The sequence below is a fragment of the Stegostoma tigrinum genome, unplaced genomic scaffold, assembly GCF_030684315.1.
Source record: "Stegostoma tigrinum isolate sSteTig4 unplaced genomic scaffold, sSteTig4.hap1 scaffold_841, whole genome shotgun sequence".
Lineage (NCBI taxonomy): Eukaryota > Metazoa > Chordata > Chondrichthyes > Orectolobiformes > Stegostomatidae > Stegostoma > Stegostoma tigrinum.
The window spans coordinates 2,182-17,654 of NW_026728792.1; the positions used below are offsets into that span (position 1 = coordinate 2,182).

Here is a 15,473-nt window from a genome sequence, read left to right on the forward strand (position 1 = left end):
TGCTCGATCTGCCATTTTTTAGACCCATGATAATTTCTCCTAAAGAAATAAGTGTTTGCTTTAGTTGCTACCTTCTGATTTACATTAATTTTAAAACTCCTGTAATCTGTTTTTATATTCCTGGCCAGTTTACACTCATTCTGTTTCGTTTTTCCACTTTTTAGTCAACTTGGTGGTATTTGGTTGATTTTTATAAAAACTCCTAATCTCTACACCAATAAGCCTTTTCTCTTAATCCAACACTATTCTTAATCTCCCTAGCAAATCAGATCCTTCACAGTTTTTGCTTTTTGAAGGAATGTATTCTTATTGAGCATTTTGAGGTATTTCTTTAAATGTTTCCCACTGCTTATTTATCTTGTGGCTTTTAGTTAATTTACCCAATCAACCTTTGCCAACTCTCTCCCTACATCTATGCAAATGAATTTTTAAGAATATTCTGCTAATGACTGGAGTTTGCTGGTTTCAAGTATAATGTGGAATTCAATTATATAATGATCACTATTTCTCAGTGCAACTTCTACTGTGACATGAATTATTAATCTAGCCTCAACACCAGAGGTAGTCGTAGAGGTATGCAGCAGGGAAAGAGGTATTTCAGCCTAACTCATCCTTGCTAACCAGGTTTCTAAACTGAATTAGTCCCATTTGTCTCTGTTTGGTCCATATCTCTTTAAATCTTTTCTATCCATGTGCTTATCCGAATGTCTTTAAAATGTTGTACCTACCTCTACCACTTCTTCTGGCAGCTCTTCCATATTTGCCCCACCATCTGTGTCCCTGCCCCTCAGGTCCCGTTTAAATCTTTCCCCTCTCATCTTAAACATATGCCCACTAGTTTTGGACACGCCTACCCTGGGGAAAAGACCTTGGCTATTCACCTTATCCATGCCCCTCATGATTTTATTAACCTATGTGTGGTCACCCCTCTGTCTCCTATGCTCCAGGGAAAAAATGTCAACCTATCCAGCTTCTCCATATAATTCAAACCTTCCTGTCTTGGTAACGTCCTTGTAAATTTTGTTTGAACTCTTTCCAGTTTAATAACACCCTTCCTATAGAAGGGCGACTAGAATTGTACACAGTAACCCAAACGTGGCCTTACCAATGTCTTGTATGGCCATTACATTACGTCCCAAATCCCATACTCAATAGTCTGACCAGTAAAGACAAACATGCCAAATGACTTCACTACCCTGTATATCCGTGACACCACTTTCAAGCAACCATGTGCCCGTACCCCAAGGTCACTCTGTCTGATACCATTCCACAAGGCCCAACCATTAACCATGCAAGTCATGTCCTTGTTTGTCTTACCAGGATGAAACACCTCATATTCACACTTTTGCATGTGGTTGCCTTTTTGGTAATGAAAACAGAAATTGTGATGGAGTCACTGGACTCAAAACATTGATTCTGCTTTCTCCCACAGGTTCTGCCAGATATTTCTGTTTGTGTTTCAGATCTCCAGCATCCACAGTTCTGTGTTTAATTTTTGTAAAATTATTCACTGCGTTGTTAAGTTACACACTAAACACTGTTAACAAAGAAACTGAGAATTTTAACCAGAGCAACTTATCGTAGTCAACATTTAGGTGGGTGGATACTTGAATTTTGACTCTAATGAGACGCTCCCTGCAGGGTCTCGGTAGGGTGTCAGCAATATTCAGGATGTTAAACATCCCAAAAATTCTGAGGCGTTTAAAAAAAATTGGAACAACTCTTTGTAAAGAACGTGCCTTAGATTACATAACAGAACCCAGAAAAAAAACAGATGTTCCTCCAGGGCTTGTTAGTTCGGCATACAACCAGCAAAAGTCAATGATTTGGGATTGTGCTTTTCAACATTCACTACGATATCACAGCAATTAATCGCAAAGCTGGCAGCAAACTAACAGCACTTGAGTCTGGCTGTTTTAAAGTGTTCTTATGGCAATTAATTTCCTTTAATCTGCTTTTATTTGAATTAGTAACACGAGTACAGCAAGCTTTTTATTAACTGACACCTATGGGACCAGGAGAATACCAGTTTATCAAATACTCCAGTTGACCAAGAGGTCCACATAATCAAATGTAAAAACACACTAAGAAATCTAATGCAGGAGGTATATATATCACTGTTATACTTTATTTAATAACTTAAATAAAACATAAATGGTAGACAGTCTTCACTCACACCCTTCACTAACTACTCAGACAGGAGATCGTGGTAACACTGTAAACTTCCAGTTTTTCAGGGATCCAATTTTTGCCAGTCTATTGAGAGTGCCAGTTCATTAGGAGCCAATTAAAATAAAGTTTGCTGCATATTAAATGCGGAAATAGCAATTCATCCCCTCAAGATTGTTACAGGTCGGTTTGTACCTCTAGACCATTCACACACTGTTTCTCTGAATCCTGTTTAAGTAAAAGTAATTTATAATCAGTCCTGAAAGTTCCCAATACAGACAAACTAATGAAAAAAGAGCTTCAAATTATTAGCTTAATGGAAGCTATTATGTATCAATTCAAATATAACTTGGAGCCTAAGGTTTTCCTTTTGTTTGGCATAAAAGTTTATATATTTCTGAGTACTGTGCTGCAAGACTATGCCAAGGCAAGTAATGGTAACAAAAAAAAACTACATGCAGAATCTTGCATACATTCCTAATGCAAAGCTAAATTGAGAAGTTTTATTTAATAACATTTATAAAGGTGATGAAAGAAATGTGTTTGTTTTTGAAACATATTCATGTAAAATACATCTTTTGATGTTGAATGTTTTCAATCTAGCAAACCCACAGACACCAATCAAGGATGTGGTTAAAATAAAGAAAGAAACAATATCGTTAATAAACTCGCAGAATCGGCATGCAATTAGCAAATCAATTCGGATTTTACTAAATGTAAGGAGATGCACTTTGGTCAGAAGAATAAAGACATCTTATGTTGCTTGGAAAATGAATCTAAATAAATACAAGAACAATGGGGTCTAGGGTACAGATAGACAAATCATTGAAAATAGAAACATAGGTTAATACTGTCATACAAAAGAAAACCTGAACTAGTACACAGAACATAGAACAGTACAGCACATAGCTGCAAATTAGGACACTGAACAATAAATCCAATAGGAATTCAGATATTTCCCTATCCAAACGTGGTTAGGCTTCAGAACATACTACCATAGTGGGTCATTAAGACAAATACTTGCCATGTACAGACAGTGAATCTAGATAAAGATCAGAAAGAAAGAAATAGAGGGTTATGCTGATTGGAAGAATTGGAGCAGTTCACACAAAGCATTAAACTCAGCATGGATCCAAAGGGTTGACTGGTTTGTTTCTATGCTGTTCTGGTCTTTGATTTGATTTGATTTATTATTGTCACAGGTTCCAAGATACAGCAAAGAGTGTGTGTTGTGAGTGTGTTGTTTTGCATGCTGTACAGGCAGTTTGTACCATAATAAAGTGCATGAGGGTAGCAGAATACAGTGTAACAGCCAGAGAGAAGGTGGGGGGGGGTGCGGAGAGAAGAGGGGGGGGTGAGAGAGAAGGGGGGGGGGTGAGAGAGACGGGGGGGGGTGAGGAGAGACGGGGGGGGGTGCGGAGAGAAGGGGGGGGGTGAGAGAGACGGGGGGGGGTGAGAGAGACGGGGGGGGGTGCGGAGAGACGGGGGGGGGTGAGAGAGACGGGGGGGGGTGAGAGAGACGGGGGGGGGTGAGAGAGACGGGGGGGGGTGAGAGAGACGGGGGGGGGTGAGAGAGACGGGGGGGGGGTGAGAGAGACGGGGGGGGGTGAGAGAGACGGGGGGGGTGAGAGAGACGGGGGGGGGTGAGAGAGACGGGGGGGGGTGAGAGAGACGGGGGGGGGTGAGAGAGACGGGGGGGGGTGAGAGAGACGGGGGGGGGGGTGAGAGAGACGGGGGGGGGGTGAGAGAGACGGGGGGGGGGTGAGAGAGACGGGGGGGGGGTGAGAGAGACGGGGGGGGGGTGAGAGAGACGGGGGGGGGGTGAGAGAGACGGGGGGGGGGTGAGAGAGACGGGGGGGGGTGAGAGAGACGGGGGGGGGTGAGAGAGACGGGGGGGGGTGAGAGAGACGGGGGGGGGTGAGAGAGACGGGGGGGGGTGAGAGAGACGGGGGGGGGGTGAGAGAGACGGGGGGGGGTGAGAGAGACGGGGGGGGGTGAGAGAGACGGGGGGGTGAGAGAGACGGGGGGGTGAGAGAGACGGGGGGGTGAGAGAGACGGGGGGGTGAGAGAGACGGGGGGGGGGTGAGAGAGACGGGGGGGGGTGAGAGAGACGGGGGGGGGTGAGAGAGACGGGGGGGGGGTGAGAGAGACGGGGGGGGGTGAGAGAGACGGGGGGGGGTGAGAGAGACGGGGGGGGGGTGAGAGAGACGGGGGGGGGGTGAGAGAGACGGGGGGGGTGAGAGAGACGGGGGGGTGAGAGAAGAGGGGGGTGAGAGAAGAGGGGGGTGAGAGAAGAGGGGGGTGAGAGAAGAGGGGGGTGAGAGAAGAGGGGGGTGAGAGAAGAGGGGGGTGAGAGAAGAGGGGGGAGAGAGAAGAGGGGGGAGAGAGAAGAGGGGGGAGAGAGAAGAGGGGGGAGAGAGAAGAGGGGGGAGAGAGAAGAGGGGGGAGAGAGAAGAGGGGGGTGAGAGAAGAGGGGGGTGAGAGAAGAGGGGGGTGAGAGAAGAGGGGGGTGAGAGAAGAGGGGGGTGAGAGAAGAGGGGGGTGAGAGAAGAGGGGGGTGAGAGAAGAGGGGGGTGAGAGAAGAGGGGGGTGAGAGAAGAGGGGGGTGAGAGAAGAGGGGGGTGAGAGAAGAGGGGGGTGAGAGAAGAGGGGGGTGAGAGAAGAGGGGGGTGAGAGAAGAGGGGGGTGAGAGAAGAGGGGGGTGAGAGAAGAGGGGGGTGAGAGAAGAGGGGGGTGAGAGAAGAGGGGGGTGAGAGAAGAGGGGGGTGAGAGAAGAGGGGGGTGAGAGAAGAGGGGGGTGAGAGAAGAGGGGGGTGAGAGAAGAGGGGGGTGAGAGAAGAGGGGGGTGAGAGAAGAGGGGGGTGAGAGAAGAGGGGGGTGAGAGAAGAGGGGGGTGAGAGAAGAGGGGGGTGAGAGAAGAGGGGGGTGAGAGAAGAGGGGGGTGAGAGAAGAGGGGGGTGAGAGAAGAGGGGGGTGAGAGAAGAGGGGGGTGAGAGAAGAGGGGGGTGAGAGAAGAGGGGGGTGAGAGAAGAGGGGGGTGAGAGAAGAGGGGGGTGAGAGAAGAGGGGGGTGAGAGAAGAGGGGGGTGAGAGAAGAGGGGGGTGAGAGAAGAGGGGGGTGAGAGAAGAGGGGGGTGAGAGAAGAGGGGGGTGAGAGAAGAGGGGGGTGAGAGAAGAGGGGGGTGAGAGAAGAGGGGGGTGAGAGAAGAGGGGGGTGAGAGAAGAGGGGGGTGAGAGAAGAGGGGGGTGAGAGAAGAGGGGGGTGAGAGAAGAGGGGGGAGAGGAGAGGGGGGAAGAGGAGAGGGGGGGAAGAGAAGAGGGGGGGAAGAGAAGAGGGGGGGAAGAGAAGGGGGGGGAAGAGAAGGGGGGGGAAGAGAAGGGGGGGTAAGAGAAGGCGGGGGAAGAGAAGGCGGGGGAAGAGAAGGCGGGGGAAGAGAAGGCGGGGGAAGAGAAGGCGGGGGAAGAGAAGGCGGGGGAAGAGAAGGCGGGGGAAGAGAAGGCGGGGGAAGAGAAGGCGGGGGAAGAGAAGGCGGGGGAAGAGAAGGCGGGGGAAGAGAGGGGGGGTGGAAGAGAAGGGGGGGTGGAAGAGAAGGGGGGGTGGAAGAGAAGGGGGGGTGGAAGAGAAGGGGGGGTGGAAGAGAAGGGGGGGGAGAGAAGGGGGGGAGAGAAGGGGGGGAGAGAAGGGGGGGAGAGAAGGGGGGGAGAGAAGGGGGGGAGAGAAGGGGGGGAGAGAAGGGGGGGAGAGAAGGGGGGGAGAGAAGGGGGGGGAGAGAAGGGGGAAGAGGAGAGGGGGGAAGAGGAGAGGGGGGAAGAGAAGACGGGGGGGGAAGAGAAGAGGGGGGGGGAAGAGAAGGGGGGGGAAGAGAAGGGGGGGGAAGAGAAGGGGGGGGAAGAGAAGGGGGGGGAAGAGAAGGGGGGGGAAGAGAAGGGGGGGGAAGAGAAGGGGGGGGGAGAGAAGGGGGGGTGGAAGAGAAGGGGGGGTGGAAGAGAAGGGGGGGTGGAAGAGAAGGGGGGGTGGAAGAGAAGGGGGGGTGGAAGAGAAGGGGGGGGAGAGAAGGGGGGGAGAGAAGGGGGGGGAGAGAAGGGGGGGAGAGAAGGGGGGGGAGAGAAGGGGGGGGAGAGAAGGGGGAAGAGGAGAGGGGGGACGGGGGGGGAAGAGAAGGGGGGGGGAAGAGAAGGGGGGGGGAAGAGAAGAGGGGGGGGGGAAGAGAAGGGGGGGGGAAGAGAAGGGGGGGGGAAGAGAAGGGGGGGAGAGAAGGGGGGGAGAGAAGGGGGGGGGAGAGAAGGGGGAAGAGGAGAGGGGGGAAGAGGAGAGGGGGGAAGAGAAGACGGGGGGGGAAGAGAAGAGGGGGGGGAAGAGAAGGGGGGGGGAAGAGAAGGGGGGGGGAAGAGAAGAGGGGGGGGGAAGAGAAGAGGGGGGGGAGAGAAGGGGGGGGAAGAGAAGGGGGGGGAAAAGAGAAGGGGGGGGGAAGAGAAGGAGGGGGAAGAGAAGGGGGGGGAAGAGAAGGGGGGGGAAGAGAAGGGGGGGGAAGAGAAGGGGGGGGAAGAGAAGGGGGGGGAAGAGAAGGGGGGGTGGAAGAGAAGGGGGGGTGGAAGAGAAGGGGGGGGAGAGAAGGGGGGGAGAGAAGGGGGGGAGAGAAGGGGGAAGAGGAGAGGGGGGAAGAGAAGACGGGGGGGGAAGAGAAGGGGGGGGGAAGAGAAGGGGGGGGGAAGAGAAGGGGGGGGGAAGAGAAGAGGGGGGGGGAAGAGAAGGGGGGGGAAGAGAAGGGGGGGGGAAGAGAAGGGGGGGGGAAGAGAAGGGGGGGGGAAGAGAAGGGGGGGGAAGAGAAGGGGGGGGAAGAGAAGGGGGGGGAAAGAGAAGGGGGGGGAAAGAGAAGGGGGGGGAAAGAGAAGGGGGGGGAAAGAGAAGGGGGGGGAAAGAGAAGGGGGGGGAAAGAGAAGGAGGGGGAAGAGAAGGGGGGGGAAGAGAAGGGGGGGGAAGAGAAGGGGGGGTGGAAGAGAAGGGGGGGTGGAAGAGAAGGGGGGGTGGAAGAGAAGGGGGGGGAGAAGAGAAGGGGGGGGGAGAAGAGAAGGGGGGGGAGAAGAGAAGGGGGGGGGAGAGAAGGGGGGGGAGAGAAGGGGGGGGAGAGAAGGGGGAAGAGGAGAGGGGGGAAGAGAAGAGGGGGGAAGAGAAGAGGGGGGAAGAGAAGAGGGGGGAAGAGAAGAGGGGGGGGAAGAGAAGAGGGGGGGGAAGAGAAGGGGGGGGAAGAGAAGAGGGGGGGGAAGAGAAATGGGGGGGGAAGAGAAGAGGGGGGGAAGAGAAGAGGGGGGGAAGAGAAGAGGGGGGGGAAGAGAAGAGGGGGGGAAGAGAAGAGGGGGGGAAGAGAAGAGGGGGGGGAAGAGAAGAGGGGGGGGAAGAGAAGAGGGGGGGGGAAGAGAAGAGGGGGGGGGAAGAGAAGAGGGGGGGGAAGAGAAGGGGGGGGGAAGAGAAGAGGGGGGGGAAGAGAAGAGGGGGGGGGAAGAGAAATGGGGGGAAGAGAAGAGGGGGGGAAGAGAAGGGGGGGGAAGAGAAGAGGGGGGGGAAGAGAAGAGGGGGGGGAAGAGAAGAGGGGGGGGAAGAGAAGAGGGGGGGGAAGAGAAGAGGGGGGGGGAAGAGAAATGGGGGGGGAAGAGAAATGGGGGGGGGAAGAGAAATGGGGGGGGGGAAGAGAAATGGGGGGGGGGAAGAGAAATGGGGGGGGGAAGAGAAATGGGGGGGGGAAGAGAAATGGGGGGGGGAAGAGAAATGGGGGGGGGAAGAGAAATGGGGGGGGGAAGAGAAATGGGGGGGGGAAGAGAAGGGGGGGGGGGAAGAGAAGGGGGGGGAGAGAAGGGGGGGGAAGAGAAGGGGGGGGAAGAGAAGGGGGGGGAAGAGAAGGGGGGGGAAGAGAAGGGGGGGGAAGAGAAGGGGGGGGAAGAGAAGGGGGGGTGGAAGAGAAGGGGGGGGAGAGAAGGGGGGGGAAGAGAAGAGGGGGGAAGAGAAGAGGGGGGGAAGAGAAGAGGGGTTAGGGGGGTGAGAGAGGGGGGTGAGGGGGGATGAGAGAGGGGGGTGAGGGGGGATGAGAGAGGGGGGTGAGGGGGGATGAGAGAGGGGGGTGAGGGGGGGATGAGAGAGGGGGGTGAGGGGGGATGAGAGAGGGGGGTGAGGGGGGTGAGAGAGGGGGGTGAGGGGGGGTGAGGGTTGAGAGGGGGTGTGGGGGGTGAGGGGGGGTGAGGGGTGAGAGGGGGGGTGGGGGTGAGAGGGGGGGTGGGGGGTGAGAGGGGGTGAGGGGTGAGGGGGGGGGTGAGAGGGGGGGGTGAGAGGGTGGGGGTGGGGGGGGTGAGAGGGTGGGGGTGGGGGGGTGAGAGGGGGATCATAATTAAAAAGGTCCATTCAAAAGTCTGACAACAGCAGGTAAGAAGTTGTTCATGAATCTGTTCATGCAGGCAATCAAACTTTTATATCTTCTGCCTGCTGGAGGAGGGTGGAACAAAGTATAACCAGGGTGGGAGGGGTGTCTTTGAATACACTGGCTGCTTTCCCAAGGCAGTGGAAAGTACAGACGGAGTCAATGGAAGGAAGGCTGGTTTGTGAGATGGACTGGGCTGTGTTCACGACTCTGTAGTTTCCTGTGGTTTTGGCAACAGGAGTTGTTATACCACACTATGATACATCCAGATAGGATGCTTTCAACAGGGCGTGTACATTGGTAAGTGTCTTTATGGATATGTCAAATTTCCTCAGCCTCCTGAGGATGCAGAGGTGTTGTTGTCCCTTCTTGACTGTCACATCCACGTGGGTGGACCAGAACAGATTGCTAGTGATCATCACTCCCAGGAACTTGACGCTCTGGCCCATCTCTGCCTCAGCAACATTGAAACTGACAGGGGCATGCCTTCCACTCCAATTCCTTAAGTCAACGACCAGCTCCTTTATTTTAGTGACACGGATGGAGAGATTGTCGTCTTTACATCATGCTAAGCATTCAATCTCTTTCCTGTACTCTGTCTTGTCATCGAGATCTGACCTACAATGGTAGCATTGTCAGCAAACTTGTAAATTGAGTGGGGGCAGTCCTGTTTATAAGCACAGTAGGGAACTGAGTATGAAGCCTTGCGGGGCACCAGCATTGAAGAATATTGTGGAGGTGTAGTCACTCATTCTTACTGACTGCAGTCTATGGCTTGGGAAGTCAAGGATCCAGTTACAGAGAGGGGAGCTGAGACCTAGGTTTGTAGAGTAACTGTTTGTAGATTAGCAGATTTGGAGTTATGGTGTTGAAGGCAAAGCTGTAGTCAATTAGTAGGAGCCTGACATAGGTATTTTTGTCATCCAGATATTGCAGGAATTAGTGTAGGGCCAGGGAGATGGCATCTGCCATGGACCTGTTGCACAAGTAGGCAAAGTGCAAAGGATCAAGACAATGTGGTAGGCTGGAGCTGATGTGAGCCATGACTAATCTCTCAAAACACCTAATAATTGTGGAGGTCAGAGCCACCGGGCAGTAGTCAGTGAGGCACACTACATGATTTTTCTTTGACACCAGGATGATGGTGGTCTTCTTGAAGCAGGTAGGAACTTGAGATCAAAGCAGAGAGGGGTTAAAAATGTCTGCAAATACACCTGCCAGCTGGTCCACACAGGATTGGAGCGCACGGGCAGGGACTCCATCCGGGCAAGTCGCTTTCTGTGGGTTCACTCTCAAGAAAGCTGATCTGACATCTGTGGCAGTGACTGAGGGTACAGTATAACTAAAGCTGTTGAGACAGGTGACATTGTTCTACTGCCCTGTTCAAAATGAGTGTAGAATGCATCACATTCTTCGTGTAAGGATGCATTCCTGTCTATGATTCTGTTCGACTTAGCTTTGTGGCACATTATATGGTGTAAAGTTTGCCACAAATGACAGGTGTTTGTATGGCTAGTGTGGGTCTCAAGCTTAGTTTGGTATTGCCTCTCGGCATCTCTGAAGGCCTTGTAAAGGTTGTACCTTGATGTCCTGCAATTAGGTTAGAATGCCTCAGATCTGAGCTTCAGCAGGGAGTGGATATCTCGTTTCATCCATGGTTTCTTGCCGGGGCATATCCAAATCAACTTCTTTGGAACACTATCTTCTATACACTTACTAATGAAGTCTGTAATTGAAGTGGCACACTCATTTTGGTTGGCCACTAACTTGTGTGTGAACCATTCCACCAACTCTAAGCAGTCCCGCAGAAGCCCTTCTGCTGCCTCAGAACAACAATGCACTCCCTCCTGTACTTGTCCTCACACCTCAATTTCTGATTACAAACCAGGAGGAGGAGCACAGTGTTGTGATCTGATTTTCCAAAATGCGGAAGGGGGATGGAACAGTAGGCATCTTTGATGGTTGTACAGCTATGGGTCAAGGATTATTGGACCTCTGGTAGAAAAGCAGACATATTGATGGTATTTTGGGAGCACATTCTTGAAGTTGGTCCAGCTGAAGTTACTGGCTATGATGAACAAGGCCTTGGGGTTGCTTGCTGTTTTGTGTTCTTCATCAAATGCACTCTTCACTTCCACATGGGGAGGGATGAAGATCTTTCAGGACAGCAGAGGTGAATTGTGTGACATGTAGTAGGGGCTGCACTCTATTGTAGGAGATTCTAGATTCAGGGAGCAGTAGCTCACCAGGGTCACCATGACCGAGCACCAAATAACATGCTGGTTTCAGGAAGCAGACCCCACTGCCCTCTGTCTTGCCCAAGGACACTTAGCATTCCATTCACTGAACTGAAAAAACCTCATGTTCTAAGGCACAGCCAGGTCTCTGTGAAGCAGAGCACACAGCAGTCTCTTTTGCCGCCATCTTACAGGCAGGTCAAACCAGAAAATAACTGGAATGTAACTCATTAGTTTATATGTAATGGACTCAGTGCAAAAATGCACAAAAAATACAGAATGGCAAACAATTGAAAAGGGTGGATCATTCATTTTTTTAAACTACTGCAATCCCGATTCTTTTGATACACTGCCATGAATGCTTGCAGGACTCCCTCAGACTATTCCAAAAATTTTATTCATTCTGTTTGGGAAAATGCAGCTTCTGACCAAACTCTGGGAAATGCACTTCCACACAAATAATATTCTGAAAGACAACTATGAAGTCATACGTAGCAAGCACTGCAGGGACACTGCTACAAATATTACTTTCCCTCAGCAAAAACAGGTCATTCATCTTATTGTTATTTGTGGAATTTAGATGTGCGTAAAGTGGGTTTTTATGGTGACATACTCACCTAGGCATTGTAAACTGTAATAGTAGTCAAGATGTTTTTGAGGGACATGATGTGGAGATGCCAGTGTTGAACTGGGGCGGGCCAAGTCAGAATCACATGACACCAGGTTATAGTCCAACAGGTTTATGTGAAATCACAAAAACTTGTGATTTCAAATGAACTAATTCGACTATAACCTGGTGCCATGTGACTTCTGACCTCGAGGGACATGCTAAATCACCATATAGGTAGTAGAATGATTTTGTTTTCTTGTCATGGATGCTGCCGGACCTGCTCAGCTTTTCCAGCAAATTCTATTTTTGTTTCTAAGTTACAGCATCTACAGTTCTTTCGGTTTTTATTGGGGGTTTAGAAGGATATGGGCCAAATGCTAGGAAATGGGACTAGATTAATTTGGGATGTCTGGTCAGCATGGACGAGTCAGAACAAGGGGTCAATTTCCATGCTGTACATTTCTGACTCTATGATACTGAATGTTTGACAACAGCACAGTTATTCATGCAATGTGTTAATACAGTGAAGATATCAACAAGTGTATTAAGCAATGAGTTTACCCAATTTGGGTCATTAATCCCATTAGAACAGGACAGAATGCAAAATTGTGGTATTTTAAAAATATAGCTTCTTGAAATTTATGCAGGCACCCTCAGACTGGGTTATACTTTGAACATCATTGATGGATGGAGATTTCTGGATGCCAAATATATACAGCACACTAGAGTAAAAGCTTTTATGATTATTCTATTTCCTTCATACAGTTTCTTGTTCAGTACATTCGGAGTACACAGGGCAGACCTGGTCTCCAGATCAGTAAGGAAAGAGCAGCACTGGAGATATTGCTGAAAAGCTTGTCAAGAATAAGACTAGTAGTGAAAGATTATAACTATCAGGAATAAAATGGGTAGCCTGATGACCTTTTCTTTATAAACAGGAAGGCTGAGCAGTGACTTGACAGAAGTCTTTAAGATTAAGAAAAGTTTGGATTACTTGTGGTGGAAACCAGAAAAAGTGATAATAAATATAAGCTAAATCACTAATACAAAAGAGATTTATTTTTAAATTTACTAATGGGTTGTGATCACTAGCAAAGCCAGACCTTATTGCACATCTGTAATTTTCTTTGCGAGTGTGATTGTGAACCATCGTCACAAACTACCTCAGTCTAAGTCTATGTGGTGGAGGGACACCCACAGTACAATTAGATGAGGTTCATTCAAGAGAGCTTTGAGAAGGTGGAACTCACTATGAGTGAAGAGGAGCAGCAGAAAGTCAATGTTTCATGTCTCAACCCTTTATCAAGACCCGGAATGGCAATTTTCCTGTTCCTCCAATGCTGTCTGACCTGCTGTGATTCTTCAGCTCCACATATACCGACTCTGACTTCCAGCATCTGCAGTCCTCACTAACTATGAGTGAGGAGGTGGTAGTTTGCTTGAAGGATAAATTTAAGAATGAACCAGTCGAGCCAAATATCCTGGTCCTGTTCCTGTCGTCTGATGTCAATTATCCAATGGTCACATTACATGAAGCAACAGAAAGCCTTGCTCAATGAAAATATTTGATAGTTTACAGGGATGTATTATAATCTGTTAACTCAGATACAATGTAACATTTCTCAACATTGTTATTGCAAGTCAATAGCCTGGAGTGGAGACGTACCTTCCCATCAGATGCAGTGTTTATCCTGTAGTGGTACACCCTTCCTTCATAACGAAGTGATATGGATCTTTGACCAGGGCTACTTTCACTCTCTCGCACTAGAAAACTTCCATTGATGCCACTGCTGAGGAGATACTCTGCAGCATTGCGTGAGACTGGCCCATGGTACCAGGAGTGTTTCTCTAGGCTGTTAACAGGTGTAATATAGTTGCTGGGAACCCAGCCCTGGCCATTTTTAGTCTGAGCCTCACACCATTCTCCGTTGTGGTTGTAGCCCAAAACACGAAGCTTTTCACCTGCCAGAAAGAGAATGTGTTACCAAAGGTCTCAATGCACAAACTGTTGCATTACACCTCCAAAAAAAAAATGAACTGCATAAAAATGAAGTCTTTTTAAGTTTACACGGTCATTGCCCACTTTGTTTTCAGATTTGGTTTCTTGTATCTTTGCTTTTCATACATAATTCTAGGCACTCCTAATTGCCCTTACCAAAATATCCAATTATCTCCTTCAATCACATTAGGGCAAGACACCGTCACTGACCGACCTCGCTGTGGCTGGGAAGACCTACCTGATGGATGGGGAAATCTCTGATTCCCATTCGGTTGTCCCCCCACATTTCCCTGATATGACAAGACAAGATAAAACAGAAATATCTTCTGTATACATCAGTCCAGACTAGGGCTGGATTTCTACCGCACGCTGTGTAGAATTATTTCCAAAAAGCAACAACGAACAAGTTTGAACTTTAGGATTTCAGTTTGCCTGGTGCATTTGATACTTTTTCATGCATTTGCACTAACTTACACCAAAACTCTGCCTTTAAAGAGACAAGAAAACTTCAATTTTTTAAAAAATCAAACCAAACTATCAACCCTCCTCTGCCTGTCTGTAAGTGTCAACATCATCTAAGGAGGTCAAGAACTAAACATCTGGGAGGGCTACAAAAGGAAGTGGTTATATTAGGAGAGAGAACTAGCAAATGCTGAATTAGTGAATTGTCTTTTTTGTATGCAAAAATAAGAACTACAGCATATGGACTGCAGGGGTTGAAGAAGGCAGCTTAACCACTGCCTTTTCAAGGGCAACTAAGGACAGGCGATAAATGCAAGAGAGCCAGCAGTACCCACGCCCCACAAATGAATAAACGTAAAACATCACCACCACTATTGGCAGATGTAGAAATCAGCAGGGGAAAAAAAATTTGCAATGTTGGAATACTGGCCAATTCTCAAATGTAAAGCAATTCATTTGTAATTATCATCATCACAAAAATAATTTCGGAGTCATGTTTTAAAAGAATTGCAAACAGTTCACAAGATGGTACCAGTCTAGATCTAATTCTTGATGCCAAATCAATACTGCTACATTGGTATCAAAATGAGGCGCAATCAAATTTCATTTAACACCTTCATAAGTCGCACGTATTTCCCCACGGCCACAAAATCAGCTTATAAAAGCAGGTTATCTTTCAGCAGAGATTAGAAATGCAAGTTTAAGTGTTCCTTTGGGTTCATCATCCTCTTGTGTCATTCCTTGCCAGCTATCTCTCCCGCCTCACCCTCACTGTCACCACACATCCACTCTCAAATATATTCCAACAGTTGCATTTAGTTCAACGATCATAAATAGATTTGGCAATTTCTTTGATGGCATGCCCTTCACTCTTACCTTTAGTAATGCTGAGTGTATTGTCCCCGCTGGCAACAAAGTCATACAGTGCAACAAAGAGATTGGGGTCATTTTCACTAGGGCAAGCAAGCAAGTTCTCTTTGGAATTCCACCGGGCAGCCTCGTTCAGACCCTGTGACTCAAAATCTGGACGGTGTAGGGCTTCTAGAAAGAAAACCGAGATAAAGTTTTAACACTATGCATGTCATTTCATAAAGCACGTAGTTAAATCCTGCTTCACCAGTCAGATGCTGGCTAGTCACTTTAAGTACAACCCCTTGTAATAGAAGGGTCTAGGCCTGAAACGTCAGCTTTCCTGCTCCTCTGATGCTGCTTGGCCTGCTGTGTTCATCCAGCTCTACACCTTGTTATCTCAGATCCTCCAACATCTGCAGTTCCTACTATCTCTAGAAGACTATACTGACCTTTTCCCCCCAAAACCAAAAACTCGCTGACACCTTTGTGCTACCCCGCAATTAGAAATAGCCTGGTAAAAACTTGATTTTAAAAATATCATTCCTGTTTTCGAATCCCTCCATGACCTCGCACTTACCTACCCCTGTAGTCTCATACCAATCTATGACCCTCTGAACCACCTGCATTCCTCCAAATCTGGCCTCTTTCAAATTCACCATTTTATTTGCTCCACCAGTGGCAGCTGTGCTCTTAACTGACTGGACATGAAGATCTGAAATTCCTCCCCAAGCCTCTCCA

The 15,473-nt window shown here is 49.2% G+C and overlaps 1 protein-coding gene across 1 annotated transcript; it reads right to left on the reverse strand.

Annotated features, from left to right (window-relative positions):
* Positions 1 to 12,908: 12,908 nt before the first annotated feature.
* Positions 12,909 to 14,924, reverse strand: LOC132209314 (tyrosine-protein kinase ABL1-like; the record flags this gene model as incomplete). Its single annotated transcript, XM_059644449.1, has 3 exons — positions 12,909 to 12,969; positions 13,089 to 13,384; positions 14,760 to 14,924. Coding segments are annotated over 3 exons (482 nt in total), but the record flags the coding sequence as incomplete, so codon positions are not given.
* Positions 14,925 to 15,473: the final 549 nt, after the last annotated feature.